We start from the raw sequence: 18,139 nt of genomic DNA on the forward strand, positions 1-18,139 counted from the left end.
TGACTGAGAACCTTCACAGACAATAACATCTGTCTGCTGTGAGGAAGTGACATGAATATATTCCATCTGTGTCACTAGCTCACCCCCAACCAGTCGCGGCAGATGGCTGCCCCTTCCTGAGCCTGGTTCTGCCGGAGGTCTCTGCCTGTTAACAGGCAGTTTTTCCTCCCAACTGTCGCCAAGTGCTTGCTCATAGGGGGTCCTCTGATTGTTGGGTTTCTCTGTAATATTGTAGGGCCTTTACCTTACAATATAAAGTGCCTTGAAGCAGCGTCTTGTCAACAGGTATTTTGCAAATAAAATGTAATTGACATTTTAATTGACTGAACTGATTTCCTTTGGTTTATTAAGTCTGAGTGGTTGTATTTGAGCACTTTTGATCGACTTATATTCATTGTATTCATTCCTTAAAACCAGGTACTAATTCAAAACTTTCCACAGTGATTTTAAAACCTTAGCAAAGAGCAAAGGCAGGAAGTACCAAAGTACTTCCTGCCTTTACTTAGTTACTTAGTTACAAATACTTAGTATAAAGTATGTTTGGGGAGTGTGATTGTGTGTACAGTGTCTATTTGTGTCTGTCTCCACGTTGGGTGAGTGCCAAGTATTTATTTGTCTGTGTGTGTGCCTGTTCATCTGTGTCTATATGTCAGGTTGGGTCTGAGACTCCACCTCTCTGGGTACATCTCAGGCCCTCCAAGGTATGGAGGCCTATCTCCCCTCACCACACTCGCTGCCAGGTGACCCCTTGTCTGGGGCTCTCCTCAGCTCTTCCCAGGAGGGTGGCACGGTTGCCCTTCCGGTGGTCCTCTTTGGGTGTGTGCACACAGGTGTATGCATGGGTGTTCACAGACACAAACTACACCTTTCTTGGCTGCTACCTCAAAGCACATTGCGTGCTGTTGATGTTGCGTGCTGCACAATAACATTCAGTGTTTAGTATCTACTGTCATTTACTCTTAGCTAGATTATTGCAATGGTGTTGTGTTTATTATGTTGCTCTCTTTTTTGTTTGTTTTCTCTTCTGATTTTTCTTCTCTCAACAGGTGATCCAGATTATTTTTTTGAAGTGCCCTTTCTCACTGTCTCTCTTCCCATCTGTTTTTCCTTCCCTCCCTCTCTTTCTTTCTTTCTCCCTTTCCTATCCCTCAGTCATGTCTGTCCCATCTCTAACAACCGAAAATAAAATAAATGATAATATGGCAAGGCCATGATGATCCACTTGGTAAAACAAATCCATTGGGCATCATTCTTGGCCTTCCGACAATAATTCTGACTGCTACAGAACCAAACAGGACTGGCAAAAAAACAAGGTTACAGGTAACTCTGTTAAAATTTAATGTAAGCCATGATATGGAGACACTTTTATCTGATGAATTTTTTTTCTGTGTGTCGTCAGCTCCGTTAATTCAATAATACGAGATAGCCACTGTGATGTTGGTTCAACGAGTCATCCAGTGTCGCTCTGCTTGGCTGCCAACACATAATTTTTCTGGAAATATTAACTCATTGTATTTGTTTATCGCTTGCTGATTTGATATTCCTATTAAGGGGGCGCACAGAATTATGATTGCAAATAACATGTAGTAATTCAGTTTAGCAAGAAAAGTCTTTGCACCACAACAATAACAGGGGACAAAATACATTCAGGCACGTTTGTTATCATCAAAACTATAATATGTAACAAAGACAACAGAAAGCTGTTGAGCTCTTGTTCTTATGCTCTGCTCTTAGTCTTTCAAGATGTTTTTAATAAACTGCATTAAAACCAATTTTAAAGTAATAAAATGCTTTTATTCTGCATTGAACCATCACAAGAACAATTTAGCCACTTTTAAAAATAACTTTGAATTTACAGCAGTGCAAAGGTCTCCCTGAGACAGCTGCCGCACGATGAGTGGGAGGCTTATTAAAAGCATGTTTTTACTGTCGTTCCTCCAGCATTGCAGCGTTGCCCAGTCCAAATCCTTTGGGGCCAAAGTTTTTGGCATAACAAACTGCAGAGAAAAACGAGAATTGACTGAGTCAATAATCAACATTTAGAGGTAGTTTTCAAATATGACCTGTGTGTACTGTGTGCTGCTTTGGTTTTTTTCCTGTAGTTCTGGTTAAATATTAAATGTTCTGGTTTTAAAGTGCAATGAAGATAAACAAGAACCATCTTTACAATGTGTGTGTGTTTGTGTGTGTGTATGTGTACCTTTGCAGTACAGCTCTCCATCCTTATCTGTCACTGTGGTCGACTCGAGGCTTTTACCACACAGAACGCAGCGGAAGCAGGTTTTATGCCAAGGCTAAAGACGCACATATTTGTGATTATTAATAACAAAGTGCTACAAAGTTCCTTACATGATATTGTCACACAGTGGAACTTTATATTTATCTTTTATATTGGTTTCATTTCGATTTTTTTTAGTTTATTTGCGAGTTTAGTTTTTATTGCATGATTTTATTCTTCTGTTTGTATTGCATGGTTTTTGGTGTTTTATTTGACATTGTTTTAATCCACTGTGGATTGGCTGAGCATGGGACAATTAGCTGATAGGGATCACCTGCTGAGGTATGGGTATGTCCAGAGGTGGCCTATCAGCTGTGTAAAGACCTAAGGCAGGCTAGCTGAGCACTGGAGGAGAGAAGCCCCAGACATGAAGAGGAATGCAAGAAGGCCAGGTGAAAAAGAGTTGGGAGACAGTGGGAGACTGTTGCGAGAAGTGCAACAGTGGGAGGCGCTGCGTGTAATCGACCGCCGGGCAGATGTGTACCTCTGCCTGCATATGTGAGTAACACTCTCCCCACTGTCGTATGACGGGCACAGCCGTTTTGGGAAAGGGCCGCCATAGTTATAAGCCAGGGCCTCTTCCGGGATGATTGCTCTGGCCCCTATTTATTTATTTACAGGACGCGGACGTGAGGGGAGCTGTGGTGGCATCGCATGAGGGACTCCGATGCAGAATGCAAGCTGGGCTGGGATGTGATGGGCCCAGTGAAGGGACAAGAGGGGGATAGGAGGATGCTCCTCGTCTGCCTGAGATGAGGCTGGCGTGGACTCCGCTCTGGGGAAGGAATTCCTGGCCAGCTGGTGGACCCATAAGGAACATGTGGCACACTTACATCAGGCGCTAAGCCTTGATTTCATCGTTAAGTGGCCTAAAGAGTCCAAATTGATTGGGTTGGGGTTTTTTTTTTGGTATTGTCTTTGATTTTTGGTGTACCCAATAATCAGCAATAAAAACATACATCTAGAAGAGATACAAGATGTGAATTTAAATTGTTTGTCTGATTGGGCAACAGCAAGTAACTTTGAATTTAAGTCATACTTTAGATGCACACAAAGAATAACAAGATGGTCCTCACCTTCCCTGCTCCCATCACCTTCTCTGCTGCATAGACTGCTTTGGAGCATCGAGGGCAGCGATCTGAACTTCCAAACTTCTGGGACAATTTATTGGCGGTGGATTTTGAGGAGGCTGGTCGAGGTTTGGAGCTAGAAAAGAAACGCTGTGTGATGTCATCTTTGGTCAAAGTAGATTTTTTAAAGCAATTTTTCTCTTTAAGGTTATTTGCCTCTGCACCACTGTTTCGGTCATGGTTAAGGTTAAGGTTATAAGGTGCTCTGTCTTTATCTGTCATGAACACTTACTCATGAGGCTGAGGGCCTGCATCCTGTCCAGGAGGATCAGAGCTCAGAGCGCCAGCTCCTTGCCCGTACCCATATCCTTTCGGCCCGTACTTTTTGCCATAACAGGACTTGCAGTAAATCTCAGACTCATGCGCTGCAACTGTTGTACTGTCCAGCCCCTTTCTGCAGCTCACTTGTGTGAAGGAAACACACACATTTAGTACCATGCTGACCATGAGACTGTGTGAGATGTTTTCAGTAGAATGTCATGGTGGTATAATGGAGGTTAAATAAAGCACCCACCTAGCTAGTGTTATCGGTCAGCAGTAACATTACACATAGTCTGATGTCTTGTATTTCTATTTGTAGAAAGAGAGGGGATCATGAGGTGAAAGTTCGAGAAAAGATGAAGACTCAGAAGATGGGTGAGCTTTTCACAGAGGCCTTTCTGAGCTCCCAGTGGAACAATCTAGCAGTCACACAGGCTACTGACCAGCTGGAGAGTGTATGTTTTGGTGTAGGGGACAGTAAACTGGGAAAGTAAACTGTCACTGAGTGATCCAGTTAAGCACTTGTGGCTGTATGAAATCAGCAAGCAAGCCAAACAGAAGCAGGGTGGAAGAATCAAAGAAGCTTTGCAGGCAGGTCATTAAACACAGAAAAATACAGAGGGACTGCTGAGTAATGATGCAGGCCCAGATGGGATACACAAAGGTGAATGGAAGGAGGAAAATAGCTGGGGGGGTTTTACGTGTAAATTACTTCTATCACATATCTGCATGATTCTCCAGATCCACCATGACACCCTCTGTTGGGGCAGTGCGGGTCTGCTTACTGCAGATGAAGCAAGTCTTGTGGAAGCTCCTTGCATTACACTGGATCTCCTCTGCATGGTACACTGTCTTCTCACAGGCTGCACATTTGGCTCCTCCTCCCCAGTTTGGCATCTTCAAGAGTAAATCAAAATAAATAAATAAAGGAGTTCAAACAATCTATTGATCTGTTGTCTTGTTTTCCAGGCTAGAACTGAAATGTAAATATGATTTCAATTCCCAATTTGGATTTGAAACACCCTCTCTACTTTTAAGACTCTGCTTAAAACCTTCCTTTTTGATAAAGTTAGCCTGGATCAGGTGACCCTGAATCCTACTCTGCATTAGGCCTAGGCTGCAGAGGGTTTCCTATAATGCACTGAGCATTTCTTCTTCCCTCACTCTTTACACTCACTATGTTTTTATACACCACTCGCCTAAGGTTGGTCTTCTTTTTTCAATTCAGTTGAATTCAATTATTTTATTTATACAATTATTTTATTTATACAGCCCCAAATCAAAACAACAGTCCCCTCAAGGAGTTTTTTTTCTGTCTTACTTCCTTCATCCCCAACTGCTCTCAGCAGATAGCTGCCCTTTGGTATGCCATGTTTTGTTGGAGCTTTCTTGTTAAAAGGGAATTTTTCCTTCCCACTGTTGTTGGCATGTGCTTACTCATAGACAAGTAAAACATCGTGCAATTAAATCAGTGTTAATGTAAGGACTGACTTGATTTCCAGTATTCTGTACATGTATGTAATCATATTAAAAATCCAATTCAATTCAGTTTTATTTATGTAGCACCAAATCACAACAATAGTCACCTCTTTTTTATATTGTTAGGTAATGACCCTACAATAATACAGAGAAAACATCAACAGTCAGATGACCTCCTATGACAGTGGTTCCCAAACTTTTTTGCTAGGCCCCCCTTTGTTTCCAAGAAAAATCTTCGCACCCCCCACCACCTAACACACACCCATATTTTGTTTTCAAACTCCATTGCGGTTTATTTCACACCTCAAACATTTAGTAAACGATTGAACAAAAAAAGTAAACTGCAATAAATTACAGGTAGTCATTTACTACTAGTAAATTAGTAGTAATAAACTACTAACTTTGTGAACCTACACCTTTGAAAACGCAGCTGTTTCTATGCGTTTGAGCCTTTCGTCCACACGTAAACGGCACTTCGAATCACCGAAAACTGAGATTTTTTTAAAAACTCTGTTTTTGCGTTTTGTGTGGACGAGGAATACAGTTTGTCACGCAATGTGAAAGGTATGTGCCTTTTCCTACGTCAGACTGTGCGCCATGTTATGGTTTACATGAGATGAATTGCAGATAGAGACAAAATACTGTTACTGCTAATCTTAATATCTTCAGTTTTTACATGCTTACATATAGACTACACACGCAGTTACTCTCCCTCCAATTAGAAAAGCAGAGGCCTCATGGTGTAATTTTACTTGTAGTTGTTTTCTCCTGTGTAATAATATTCAACATCGCTATCAATACATTTTTTTAAATGTCTCTCTGTGCAAAATGGGTTAAAAAACATAAACAACTGTGGCATACTGTTTGTCAGTGATTTGGACAGGGGGGACAAATTACGGCAAGATCAGCCTGACATTATTTGTATCCCGCTGTAACTTTACTGTATAAACAGCTAACATCTCCAAAATTTCAGGATTAGTTAGTCATTATAAGAAGTGTTTGTGAACTAAAAATCAAGAATGTGGGATACTGTTCGTGATTTGGAGAGCCCAGCGTGTGCTCCCGACAGGGAAAACCAATTCTGCAGGGGAGACCTACCTTGGCACTTGTGCAGGTGAAGCCAAAGGGCAGACATGCTTCACCATTTTTCTAGTTTTTGTTTTAGAATGAAGTTGGAAACATATTTGACGATGCTTCATCTCCTGCTTTGCGTTTGTGTGGAAGCCCCGTCAAAAAGCTGTCCGTAATGCTTGCAGGGTCCAAGCTTTCTTTTTTTTTTTCTTATCTTTTCATACTGCCACTGCCCCCCCACCAGCCCCCTCCTCGGTAATGGCTCTGGGCTCTGCTCCTCCTCAAGGAGCGGGCCCAGCACTTTGGGAATCTCTGTTTTAGAGGATCTACCTTATCTACATTTTTACATTTATAAAATTTGAAAGAGGATACTATACTGAATTTAAAAAAGGTTAAAAATCATCTCCTCACCTAAACAAACAAATAAAATCTCTATGTTTTCTGGTGGTTGTGTGTGTGTAATCTCTATGTGTACATTCCTGCATGTACGTGAATACACGTCGTCAGGGTTACGAAGATTTCAAATCAAATCAAATCAGTTCTGATATTGTCTCACTGCGATGTGTCAGTTTTTAACTCTAACATCCATCCTAACATTTACTCAGGAATGGCAGCTCTGCCCTCGCTGGCGTTCTGTCTGACATCCCAGTTTGCACTAATATCAAAGGCTGCCCATCACCTCACAGCATTGGTATGTGATATTCCAGGAACAGGGGCTTAACTGTCATATTGGACAGACAAAAGCTGAGCTGTCTCTCCTTCAAATTACACTGAAAACAACTGAATATTACTGAGACAGATCCTAAATTTCACGTGAAAGTGCCGCCAGCCGTTCATGGTTGTGTATAATAAATGCGTCAATGTAAACAGAGTTCTAGCAAGAAAAATTAAAGTAGTAAGTAAAAGTATCATCGAGTACTTTACTTAGCTTGGAGTAACTACTCAAACCCTGAAAGGGAGCTTTAATACAAAAGGTAGCAGGTCCTTACCTTGACTCCAAGCTTGCTTCTGTGGCTGACTGGTGATGAGCGCTTCTGGGCTGTTTAAATACTGTCTCACCATCACCACGGTCCACTGGTGACACTTCAATGAAAGTATCCTCCTAAAATAACTTGTGACTAAGCAGGGCCCTCTGACCCTTCATCACAAGCTGAAAGAGGCCTGAACATCAGCCACTCAGATATTTGCTCTGCCCTCAGACAGAGTGCGGGAAAGTCTGACTACCAGCAGAGAAGCATTACAGGATTATATGCATGAACGGTGTATTTAAATATAACTATTGGTTGCACCACTGATGGTGAACACATGGCTGAGCTGCGGTAGTGACCTGGTGATCTTCACATCTAGTTGTAGGGTCGTGGGGTGTCATGCAATTGTTGGACGTTTCATTCTAATATTTAGGATCTTCACCATACAATATAAATTGCCATGAGGTGACTGTTACTGTGAACTGGTGCTATATAAATATAACTGAATTGAAATGAATTGCAGAACAAATGTTAAAGATTGGTCCTAAGCTTCCTACAAGGGAAAGTAAACACAGCTTGTCACAGACGTTTGAATCACGTCAGATCTCTTTACTTATTCTACTGAAGTGATACTTCATACTTAAGCTCAAGAGAGAAGGCTTTCAGGACTGTCTCCAGTCAGCTGCTAGGCCATCAAGAGATAAGAGCCTAAAAATATCTCATGAACAAGTAGCAAATGGACATATGAAATTGAACAGAATAGAATAGCCAGTAAACAAAATCAATATGAATCTGTCCACAACAGATCCACGTAAAGTAGCTTAATTAATTTAACATTTTTATGTTAATGCATTCTGTTTAATAAAATTTAACTTCAGAAGCTCTGGTGACAAATTAAAGAAAACAAAAACAAAGTGCAGAGTAAAGAGTAGAGCTTCAAGATTGAGCAATCAAGACCATGTACTGGAAGCCTATGGGGGGACAGTACCCTCACTGGTTTTTTTGACGATAGTAATACAGAGCCAGCTAATGTATCTATCCAAAATCTGCACATCTGCTAACTATTTCTTTGAAATCATTTTAATACTTAAACTCTTCTGTGAGCCCCTTGTGTCTTATGGGTGGGGGCCTCATAATCCCAGGACAGACCGTTTCTATTACGATATAAAGGTTTCATCTTAGGATAAAGGTCAGAACTCTGCAGTGGATCCTTCAAACTATGAAAGCAGATGATCAAGACCCAGAAATAATGTGCTAGTGCCGTTTCCCAGTTTTAAAAATAGTTTTAGACCCACCTGTGCCACTGGCACCAGTGGGAAGGAAAAACTTTTGACCTCCAGCAGAACCAGGCTCAGGGTGGGGCAGCCATCTGCCACAAACAACTGGGGATGAAGGGATTTAGAGAGGGAATGTAAATGCCATCTGTTCATAAGTTGGCGACGACGGCGACAAAGGATGCATTTTTTTCTTTTCTTTTTTACAAAATACATATTTAAAATTTATTAAGCTTTTTTAAATTTAGCAGGACATCAGATACAAGTGTAATTTTCTTATAAATTAGTCTCACAATTTCTCATTTGTCTTAGGATGTCTTACAAATATTCACAGGTTCTCAGCAATTCCATTCAAGGGGTAACAGTTAACATGTACATGCCGTATGTGCAAAAGTGATCTTGCTAGATTTTACTCGAGTGCTGATGTCATTTTACTAGTACTGACAAACTGAAAAAAGGAATAAAAATATCCATATTAGCAGAAATGGAAAAACAAAGCAAACAAAAAAACCCCAAAACAAACAAATAAAAAATATCTTATTCTTACATTTCTCCCCATGCCATTCTATTCCTGTGAAACAGACCACATAAGCATCACAATGAGCATGACGGTAGTGTTGATGAATATCGGGATAAACCTGCTTTTTTAGAGCTGGCTGTCATAAGAATGAAGGCAGTGAAGCTGCTGTGAAATGTTTTCAGAGGTAATGAATACTGTGTAAATGCTAAACAGGTTAAAAAGGGGGAGAAAAAAAAACACCCATCCACCCACAACATAAACAACACCCACACACACAAATATGTACTCTAAGATCCTTCAGGGCCCTCAGGACTCATCAGTGGTAACGTCCAGCTTTCTTTGAGGGATGTGTACAGTTTTGGTGGATGATTGTCCGGCAGTGTTTACTACAGCAGCCAGAGGCGAAAGGGAGACCGGTGTGTGAAAGAAGCTGTGCTGGGGGACCCCGCTCCCTTTAGGGGTGGCCATCAGGGGCTAGAAAACAGACAATAATTAGTTAGACTAATATTTCTTAACCAAATTAGTATATTCATTTCATTGATCTTATATGAACACTAAATCCTATCACCTCAATAATAAAACACTTGTTTCAGGTCTAATCAGACAATCAGAAGCACCTCTCTCAAACTGTTAAATCAGTGAGACAACTGAAACTAACTCAAAAACACCGCCAAGAAAACTGATGACATGCATGTAAATCCATGTGTGCCATGAAGTCTGAAAACAGAACAGATTAAGTCTGGTTTAGAGGCCCACGCTGTTTGTTTATACCTGCTGTACACCGATCAGGGCCACTTGATGTGGGGATACAGTCTGCTGAATGTGCACAGGGGACAGAGGTTTGATGAAAACCATGGCCCTCTGCTGCAGAGTCAGGGGGCTCGGCAATGGACTGGTCAGGGTGTTGGCACGCTCTGGAGTCTGAGGTGTAGCAAATGCACTTCCTGGGCTGGAGCTGGAGATCAGACCGAGGTTCTGCAGGGTGAAGTTTAAGATGGCAGGACTGGGACTGTTGAGGCGGTGGGCTTGCTGGGTGGCCTGTGGAGAGGCTGCGTTAGCGGGTCTTTGAAGCCGAAGGTTGGTGGGCGTAATCTCCTGGGCTGGGGCAGGTCTGGAGCCTGTAGACAGAGTAAAAGTCAGTTCTGTTGTTTGGATGTTGTTTATGCAATCTTTACTGTGCTGCACACAATGATAACTGGAGACCTAACATTTTCTTGACAGTTTAAGTATAAAATCTATGTACAGTCAGAGCTCGAGCAGCACATTTAATAAAATATTTACCTGCAGTTGGTGTTTGGTAGATGTTGGGAGGTGAGATCTTGTTGCTTTCTGCTCCTGAACTTTGAACTTCCTTGTAGCTGATGAGGGACTGCTGGGAGATTGGGATCAAGTATCCAGCTGGGATTAAAGTCTGGATAGGTAGAGTAGAACAAAAGAAAATCAACAAATGAACACCTACTAACAGATCATCCTCTGATCCTTGAAGTTCTTTTAGCACTTCTACCTCAGCATGAAGCTGTCTGGGTGTGAGGGGAACAGCCCTGACCGGTGTTAATCCCGCCTCGCTGTCAGAATTTGCCACCTTCTCTTCTCTGTCCAGTAGGAGTTCCAAACTCTGCTCTAATGTCTGATTGGCTACAGCCCCGCCGGGGGTGTTGACAAACTCTGGGTCCAGGTGGAGGGCGCGAGGCGAGGGCCGACTGGTGAGCTGACCGACACGACGGGCCTTTAGGCGGGCCTGCAGGATCTCACAGAGCTTTGGCGAGGTGTCCTAGGAGGTGAACAAAGACAGGCGCTGAGAAATGAACAGTGCGGGGTGATACAGTTACATAGTTCTGTGTTGGTTATTACCAGATTATTACATAAATGGCACATTTAAGTTTTCTCACCTTAAAGGTGGGGTCAGACCTCTTAGCTTTAGAGGGGCTGCCCTCGGATGCCAACTCTGAACGCAGCCTTTTGACCCCCGAGGGACTTGCATCGGCAGCTGTGTGGCTCTTAGCTGCCGACTGGCCATTTGGGCTCTGCCCAGTCTTATCTTCAAAAGTCATAGAGCGCACTGCCAGGCTAGTTGGCTGCGGCCTGGCCAGAGGGTTTGACCTGAGCGAAGAAGGGTTCAAATACACGGCGTAGGGCCCGCTCCCTCGCTGCTGAGGTAACAGTACAGGGATCAGGGGCGAACACTGCGCGGGGATGTAGGCAACAGACCCTGATGGCTGTGCTGCCAGCAGGGCGTGTGGGATCGGGTTGGCAGTAGTATTGACTGCCTGCTCCTGAGTTGGAGGTTGTAACGGTATACGAGATGGTTCCACTGAAGTAGGAGTGGGAAGCTGTAACACGTAACCTGTGTTTGCCTCTGCAGCAGCAGGCTTTAGGCCTACATCTCCAGTCCTGCAACACAAGCAGGACAATCATTTAAATGTTTTATGTTCTTTTTAAAAGTGGATGCTCACATTGAAACATGACAAAATGTTTAATATAATGAGGTAAGTTTGTGCACGTGCAAGCAATCTCTGTGGGTCAAAAGCCAAATAAGGTAAAACGTACAGAGTTATTACTGAAGATTTAGCTTAGGATGAGTGACAAACTAAATGGAACTAAACTTACACTGACTCCTGGTCGAGTTCAATCTTACAAATAGCAGCAAGCTGGGCCATTTTGTTTGGGAAGTCACTGTTCACTGAGGAATCACCTGAAGACAGAAGAGTAAATTTAAAAAAAAGAAAGAAAAGAAAATTAAGAAGCTTCATTGCATCATTCATAATAATTTGCTGGAGAAGGAACTTTTTTTTTAAATGAAGAAATGTCTTTTCTGCTTACTCTTGACAGGACTGCTGGGGGCCGAGTTGATCTTGCGTCGATCATCCTGAATGCTCTTGGCGAGCTTTATGAGGGACGGGTGGCGAGTGAAGCTGCGTTTGGTCCCCGGTGACGAGAAGAGATTTTTGGCACAGTTGTCGGCAGACGCACGTGGTTCAAGTACGCCTTTCTTCTTGGGTGGGCATGCGGTTGAGGTGTTCTCCGAGTCTAGAGGAAGAGTTAAGTGCTAAGAAAACACAAACGCTACGACTACACCTTATAACTGAGGGCCAAATTTTCAGGGAGTTCTGGTGATACCTATGACTTGTGGGAAATCATCAAGGCCGACCCATTCGAACGCCGGTTTCCTCCCCCTTTCTTCTGCCACGTGAACTTTCTCAATGAGCTTCAGGCTTCGTAGCACATTAGCTATGTCGTACAGCCGCCGCACTTTGGCTGCAAACACACAACCAAACAGCGTTAATATCGACTAGTGAAGACACAAAACAGGAAATACACATAATCAACATTTAAAACTTCATAAGATGCCTTTACCCCCACCTCAATCATAACTGTCATAGAGTTCATGCATTGTTCACATGTATGCCACGACGCAGTCTCGATTAACCTTGTACCAGGGGTGTCAAACATAAGGACCCGCCCAAGACTCCAATCTTGCCCAACTGGAGATGTTTGTAACACTTTCGACTTTTAAATTTTAGACTTTTAAGTCATACATTTTACAGCTTTTCATTCTCTCTTATCTCGCTCTACTGACAAAAGAACCCCCTATCAGAATTCATACTACACCAAGTAAATAAGTAATAATACACCGTTAAATGACAGAAAGTTATTATTATTTTCAAAATCTACTGTAGAAATTTGTGTTCACATTAAACAAAACAAACAAACAAAAAAAAAGAAGAAGAAATTTTGCCAATTATTTTTGTTTTTGTCATATAATTAAAGGACATCTCAAAACATCTCAGAAATGTGTGTCAATAAATGTTTTCACACCATCAGAAAAACAAGTTTCACCAGTCTGGCCCACCTAGGATTAAAGTGAGCTGTACATGCCCCACAAAGTAAAATGAGTTTGACATCCTTACACTACACCTTATTTGGATGAGGCTCTGTACTCACTCTTGAACTTGTTCTTGTCTTGATCTGCTGCCTGGTCCTCTCCAATCAGGATCTTTGCAGCCACGTCCAGACTGACCACACGAGGATTAGACACCAGAAAGAGCATGACAAACTTTTGGCTCATCACACGCAGAGATTTGTCTTTCCTACTGTTGACAGAGGCTGGACAAGACATAGGACAATAAACACAAAGGTTTGTGTTTGAACCTAACTGTTTCATTTTGTATTAGTATTTGTGTATCATCTCACAAAATTCAAAACGACAATTTTATTGTTTATATAAAAACAAAATCTTCTCCACCTGCTTTGAACTCCACTCCTGGCAGCTCCACAAAGAAGAGCTCTTTCTGTCCGTGTTCTCCGTTCTCCAAGTCCACCACCGCCACCTCGTTCTCCTTCTCCTCCCCGTCAAAGTCAAACTCCTTTTCCACAAGGCGCTGGCGGATCTGCTGCATCTGCTGGCTGTACCGGTGTTCCTCGCCCACCTGCTTCAGAATGGCCAGAGTCTCAGCCAATTTGGTTCGGCCGTGCCAGGTGTAGCGGTTCTTTGCAGAGCGGCTCACCATGTGAAGACTCTCCAGCACGTTCATGATGTCATAAATGCGTCGGCGCTCCACATCTGTGAGCGTAGGAGAAAAAATAAAATTTCTTAACTCATTAGGTAAAAGTAACTCATTGGAGGAGAAAATGAAACAAACCAGAATAAGTTACGATCATGGTGTTTTTGTGTGTGTTTTTTTGCCTAAAGCAGAACAAGTCAACTCAGATATGATGTATCATAAGAGCTATTGCTAAACAAAGTAAGTTAAGCAATCATTAGCTACAATCTATGAGCTTAATAGACATACTGAGCTCAGTGGCCACATCATCCAGGCAGATGTCATTGTTGAGGGCTGGGTTTGGGTAATCTGGATAACGTGCAAGGAACTTGTGACACAGAAGCCCCAGACTCTTCTCTTTTCTGCTAATCATTTTCTCTGACTCTTCTCCATTTTCAGGCTCCTGTAAAAAAAAGACAACAGACAAGAACAGCTTTTTTACCATCTCAACATACCAGAAGATGCCTGTGACATCAGCTCTAGTATTTTATTTGTACCTGTGTAGATTCAAGACTATCCCGCCCATCGTTGTCCATACAGAGCTCCTTTTCTCGGTTTCTGATCTCAGGACTAGCAGCGCTGATGAGCATTTTGAGGTTGGAGGTCGGTGTCCAGGGATCAACTGAACCAACTTCCCTCCCTTTTTTAGGTGTGGTGAGGGGACCCATCGTGATCTGGTTGTCCACTAAGACACCACACGAACCAGTTAATGTCTTTGGCGTTTTTGTTGTTTTTACCAATACCTGGGGTGCAACAAAACCACCATCCTGGTGAGAAAAGGAGAAGACATATTAAGATGCAAGCCTCATATTTCTTCTCTGGTTAATACTGAAATGTAAGAATAAAAAAATACGAATAAATTTTATCTAAACGTGGCCATATTACGCTGTACTTATTGAGCTTTGAATGAGACTTCTGGGTCAGTTTCCAAGTTAGCATAACAGTTCAATAAGGATCATATGAGCTATAGTTATCTAGGTATTACGTTACCTATGTTAACGGTATAGTTCAAAACAATCAAATACTTTAAGAAAAATCATATACAAAGGCAATTCACTTAAATAGCCATAAAAAATTAAACCTGCAAACCAGATTTCTTCGTTATTATATTTATAAATCTTACTTATGTATATATACATTTTTAGAGAATATCTTACCTCTTTTGGGGGTAAATATATTTGCCGGGGAACCGGCAGTGCAAACAATTATGAGTTTAATAATGTTCACGGTGTCAGTTTAACAAACACCATGACTTTTCTTCCTGGTAATTTTTGTCAAAGAAATCTTTTAAAACTGATCAAAACATGATTAATATTGGCGGTAACTGACGTACATTCCACCGAATCGCAGCCCCAACGGTAGGGCGGTACCGCCCTTTTTATCAGAAGCAGCCAATGAGAACGAGGCGCGAGGCAGCGGAGAGGAAGTTAATAGTGTCCCGCGCAGGTAAACAGTTTTTTGAAATCCTTGGCGCGGAACGTGCCTAAAGCAACAGTGACGGCTCGCTTTAACCTTTAACACGTTTTTGGCAAACAGTTAATAATTACTAAGTTCCACCATGAGGAACGATACTTTATTTTTATGCCGAGTCTGCTTTCCGGTGGAAAAACGTCCTACGGTTAAGGGTGGGCGTCACGTACGCCAGCTACGAGTGCCCACCGTCCGATAAGAAACAGTAAAACCGGATAAACAAGAAACATTTCAACCAAGCCCAACTGGCTTTCAAGAAACAATAAGGACCAAAGTTTAGGCTATAAGTTGTTAGCAAATCAACACATCTACGTACAGTGCCAGTGGAAAAAAAATCCACCAACATTTACTTTCCAGCCGTCTAGATCTCGTGTGTGCTTTAATAAAGCTCCCAAACCTTAGAGAAGTACATAAACAGACTCACCTAAATCCACGAAATGTGTCTCTCTCAAAGGAAACTTGACATCTTCGCAGTAGTATGTTATGGAGTCCAGGCAGTCTGGTCCGAGCGCCAATAAGGACTTTATTATGGGACTGCGCTTCTCTGCGTGCACAGAGGCGATAGAAACGTCAAAAATCATACAAAATTACTGCAAAGTTTGCGCGCCTCAGCTTTCTCTCTTCCTCTGCCAGTAAGCAGTGGCCTTTTGGTCAACGTTACTACAGTTATGAAAAGTTTGCCCAGTTGTGTCGGTGACCGGCAACATTTGGCCCGCCCAGTACGAGTATGCGCGCTCACGTCACACCCGCCCCATACCTCTTGGCGGGGAGAAAGGCGGGCCCAAATCATCTGTAGCGTCACGTAACCTTTCACCTTCCGAGCAGGAAGTTCCATTTTAAAAGGAAGTTAAAATACAAACATTTCCTTCATTTTCAGTCCAGGTTTTGTATGCAAATCATTCTCAGGGGAACGTGTTTTTCTGTTTTTTGGGGTACTCAATAATGATCTACTCAAGGATAAAAAATTCACTTAACTCAGGGGGTGACCCAGTGTTGTGTCTACACAAAGCAGAAAACTTAGCAAAGAACCAGTTTTAAATGCACTTTGCTACTAGTAGCAGCCAAGTAAACACATCATTTGTTCTAATTTCTTTTGTGTATCTACGAAAAAAAAAGAGCCAAATGTATAACAGGAATAAAATAGTATTTTTACGCCCACAGTGACTTCCAAAGAGGTGTTAGTCCCAAACTTGGCTTATCTCAACATGGCGGGAAGTTTGTCCTTCAAAAATCTTAGAAAACTTGACAAGTGGAGAGCAAAAGAAGAAGTGTCAGGCTTAAAACCGCATCTAGAGCAGATAAGCAGTATCTGAGAGTCATGTCCTGTAGAAAAAGGAATAAAAATCAGTGACTGAGACCCAAGACTCAGAAATGTTCTCACTGTAAAGGTTTCTGTCAATAAGTCAAGAGAAATAATGAAACAAGAAAAAAAAAAGGCTGAGGTATGCCAAATTACACAAGAACTGGACAGACTATCAGTGACGACTTTTAGAGTTACAAAAGTGGGTGTCCACAGCCATCTGTAAAACATAGTGGAGGCTCTTTCATGGTTTAGGGTTGCATTTCAGCCAGTGGTGTTGGGATCTTGTCAAAACTGATGACATGAACACCATCCATCTATTTGCTTCCGCTTATCCTTTTATTATGAACACAGAAAATTGCATTCAGATTTTGATTCACTACACAATAATCCTAAAATCTGGAAAGTATCCAAGTGAATGAGTCAGAATGTCAGTGATCCCAAACAGACTGGTAGCACAAAGAAGAGCTTTGAATGTCCTTCAACAAAACTGGAGCACTATTACCGAAAACTGCTTAAGGACATTTCAGGAACGCTTGCCTAAGAGAGTTCAGGTTGTGTTGAAGGATACAGGTGAGGCATAGGAGAACATTTAAGGGCTCAAAACTAATTTAAACTCTGTTAACTCTGCTGTTTAGTCTTTATCTTACAGTAGAAAACATCTTAAGATGACTGTTGTTGTGATTTAGCGCTATATAAATAAAACTGAATTGATTTGAATTGAAATGACAACAACCAAATCAATTTGACACCCATTAACATAGTCACAGTCTAAAGCCTAAATATAATTTCTGGTCAGCATGATGTTTTCTGTCACCATTGTTCAGCACCATGCATCTGCATGGGATTTGTCATCGTTTTAACAGTAGGAACTCCCCCAGATTAATAATTATGATGATAGCGAAAATTTCACAGAGTGCATTTTGGGTATACTTTTAAAGGTCATATCACCATCTAGTATATGAAAGGTCTCCTTTTTAGCCACATTTAGAGTCAAAACAAATATATTATAGTCCTTATCCAATGCTCACCATGAGAAATTTTCAGTTAAAGGCTTGGGGCAGAGATGAGGTACAAGCCAACCAGGTTTCACCACCAGCACTGACAAACACAAACTAAAACAATGTCGCCGAGTGGTGGGACATGGTTCCAGTAACAGCCTCTGATGTTAACTGGCAGTCTTTCATAGACTATACTGGTAATTAACCCCCAAGCCATACCATTAAAATAATAAACAAAACACACAACTTATCTGATAATATAACTTACTGATATCAATGTGGGATCAACACTGTATAGATCACAATAACTACTGGCCTAGATACTTATGATCTAAAATAAAATAAAAAATATAATAAATAAAACAAAAACCAATATGACTGTCTAATCCCCTTTTAAATTACTTGGTGCTACCTGGCACCTTGAAGAGGCAATCAGGAAGTCTGGGGACTCTTTTTGTTGGAACACCCTTGTAAGAAAACACAGGTAAGAAACAATCTTGCAGTCAAAATGTTCACTTAAGGTATAAATTGGTTCTCCTACCCATTAGCATGCACACCAGATAAGTGTCAAAAGTAATATTTTCTGTCAACTTGCTATACTATACGCCACCGGGCCCTCTGACCACCAGAGGGCCCGGTGGCGCCAGTGTTCGGCAGCCTCGCCTCTGTCAGTGCGCCCCAGGGTGGCTGTGGCTACAATGTAGCTTGCCATCACCAGTGTGTGAATATGTGTGTGAATGGGTGGGTGACTGATTGAGTAAAGTGCTTTGGGGTCCTTAGGGACTAGAAAAGCGCTTTACAAATACAGGCCATTTACAATACTATTCACACTTTTGGTTCCCATGT

The 18,139-nt window shown here is 41.9% G+C and overlaps 2 protein-coding genes across 5 annotated transcripts; both read right to left on the minus strand.

The window, feature by feature from the left end:
- Nucleotides 1-1,796: 1,796 nt before the first annotated feature.
- csrp3 (cysteine and glycine-rich protein 3 (cardiac LIM protein)) lies at nucleotides 1,797-7,380 on the minus strand. The gene is made up of 6 exons (XM_026175776.1): nucleotides 7,209-7,380; nucleotides 4,455-4,566; nucleotides 3,641-3,812; nucleotides 3,355-3,484; nucleotides 2,201-2,294; nucleotides 1,797-1,997 (listed from the first exon to the last, which is right to left on the minus strand). Exons 2-6 carry the CDS (start codon nucleotides 4,564-4,566, stop codon nucleotides 1,924-1,926), a joined length of 582 nt encoding a protein of 193 aa, XP_026031561.1. The 5' UTR covers nucleotides 7,209-7,380; the 3' UTR covers nucleotides 1,797-1,923.
- A 1,308-nt stretch (nucleotides 7,381-8,688) lies between these two features.
- e2f8 (E2F transcription factor 8) lies at nucleotides 8,689-15,757 on the minus strand. Of its 4 annotated transcripts, XM_026177701.1 has the most exons (13): nucleotides 15,417-15,755; nucleotides 14,020-14,289; nucleotides 13,772-13,925; nucleotides 13,225-13,542; nucleotides 12,924-13,085; nucleotides 12,099-12,236; nucleotides 11,802-12,008; nucleotides 11,589-11,673; nucleotides 10,871-11,372; nucleotides 10,486-10,752; nucleotides 10,263-10,392; nucleotides 9,753-10,099; nucleotides 8,690-9,455 (listed from the first exon to the last, which is right to left on the minus strand). In XM_026177701.1, exons 2-13 carry the CDS (start codon nucleotides 14,188-14,190, stop codon nucleotides 9,288-9,290), a joined length of 2,649 nt encoding a protein of 882 aa, XP_026033486.1. In that variant the 5' UTR covers nucleotides 14,191-14,289; nucleotides 15,417-15,755; the 3' UTR covers nucleotides 8,690-9,287. The 4 variants fall into 4 exon arrangements, with proteins under 4 accessions (XP_026033492.1, XP_026033475.1, XP_026033479.1 ...); XM_026177707.1 differs by having other exon boundaries at nucleotides 8,689-9,455; nucleotides 10,263-10,752; nucleotides 14,020-14,207; nucleotides 15,417-15,757; XM_026177690.1 differs by having other exon boundaries at nucleotides 8,689-9,455; nucleotides 10,263-10,752; nucleotides 15,417-15,756.
- Between the last annotated feature and the right edge of the window lie 2,382 nt (nucleotides 15,758-18,139).

This window comes from Astatotilapia calliptera, chromosome 1, assembly GCF_900246225.1.
Source record: "Astatotilapia calliptera chromosome 1, fAstCal1.2, whole genome shotgun sequence".
Classification (NCBI taxonomy): Eukaryota; Metazoa; Chordata; class Actinopteri; order Cichliformes; family Cichlidae; genus Astatotilapia; species Astatotilapia calliptera.

Excerpts from the sequence above, each read along its gene's own strand:
- csrp3 (XM_026175776.1), bottom strand. The coding sequence starts at position 4,566 with ATGCCAAACTGGGGAGGAGGAGCCAAATGTGCAGCCTGTGAGAAGACA. Across the intron at positions 3,485-3,640 it reads GCAGGCCCTCAGCCTCATGA|CTCCAAACCTCGACCAGCCT; the intron begins GTAAGTGTTCAT and ends TTTCTTTTCTAG. Across the intron at positions 1,998-2,200 it reads TGGAGAGCTGTACTGCAAAG|TTTGTTATGCCAAAAACTTT; the intron begins GTACACATACAC and ends TTTTCTCTGCAG.
- e2f8 (XM_026177707.1), bottom strand. The coding sequence starts at position 15,573 with ATGATTTTTGACGTTTCTATCGCCTCTGTGCACGCAGAGAAGCGCAGT. Across the intron at positions 12,237-12,923 it reads AGACAAGAACAAGTTCAAGA|CCAAAGTGCGGCGGCTGTAC; the intron begins GTGAGTACAGAG and ends GTGTGTTTGCAG. Across the intron at positions 11,674-11,801 it reads CCCCAGCAGTCCTGTCAAGA|GTGATTCCTCAGTGAACAGT; the intron begins GTAAGCAGAAAA and ends TTCTGTCTTCAG.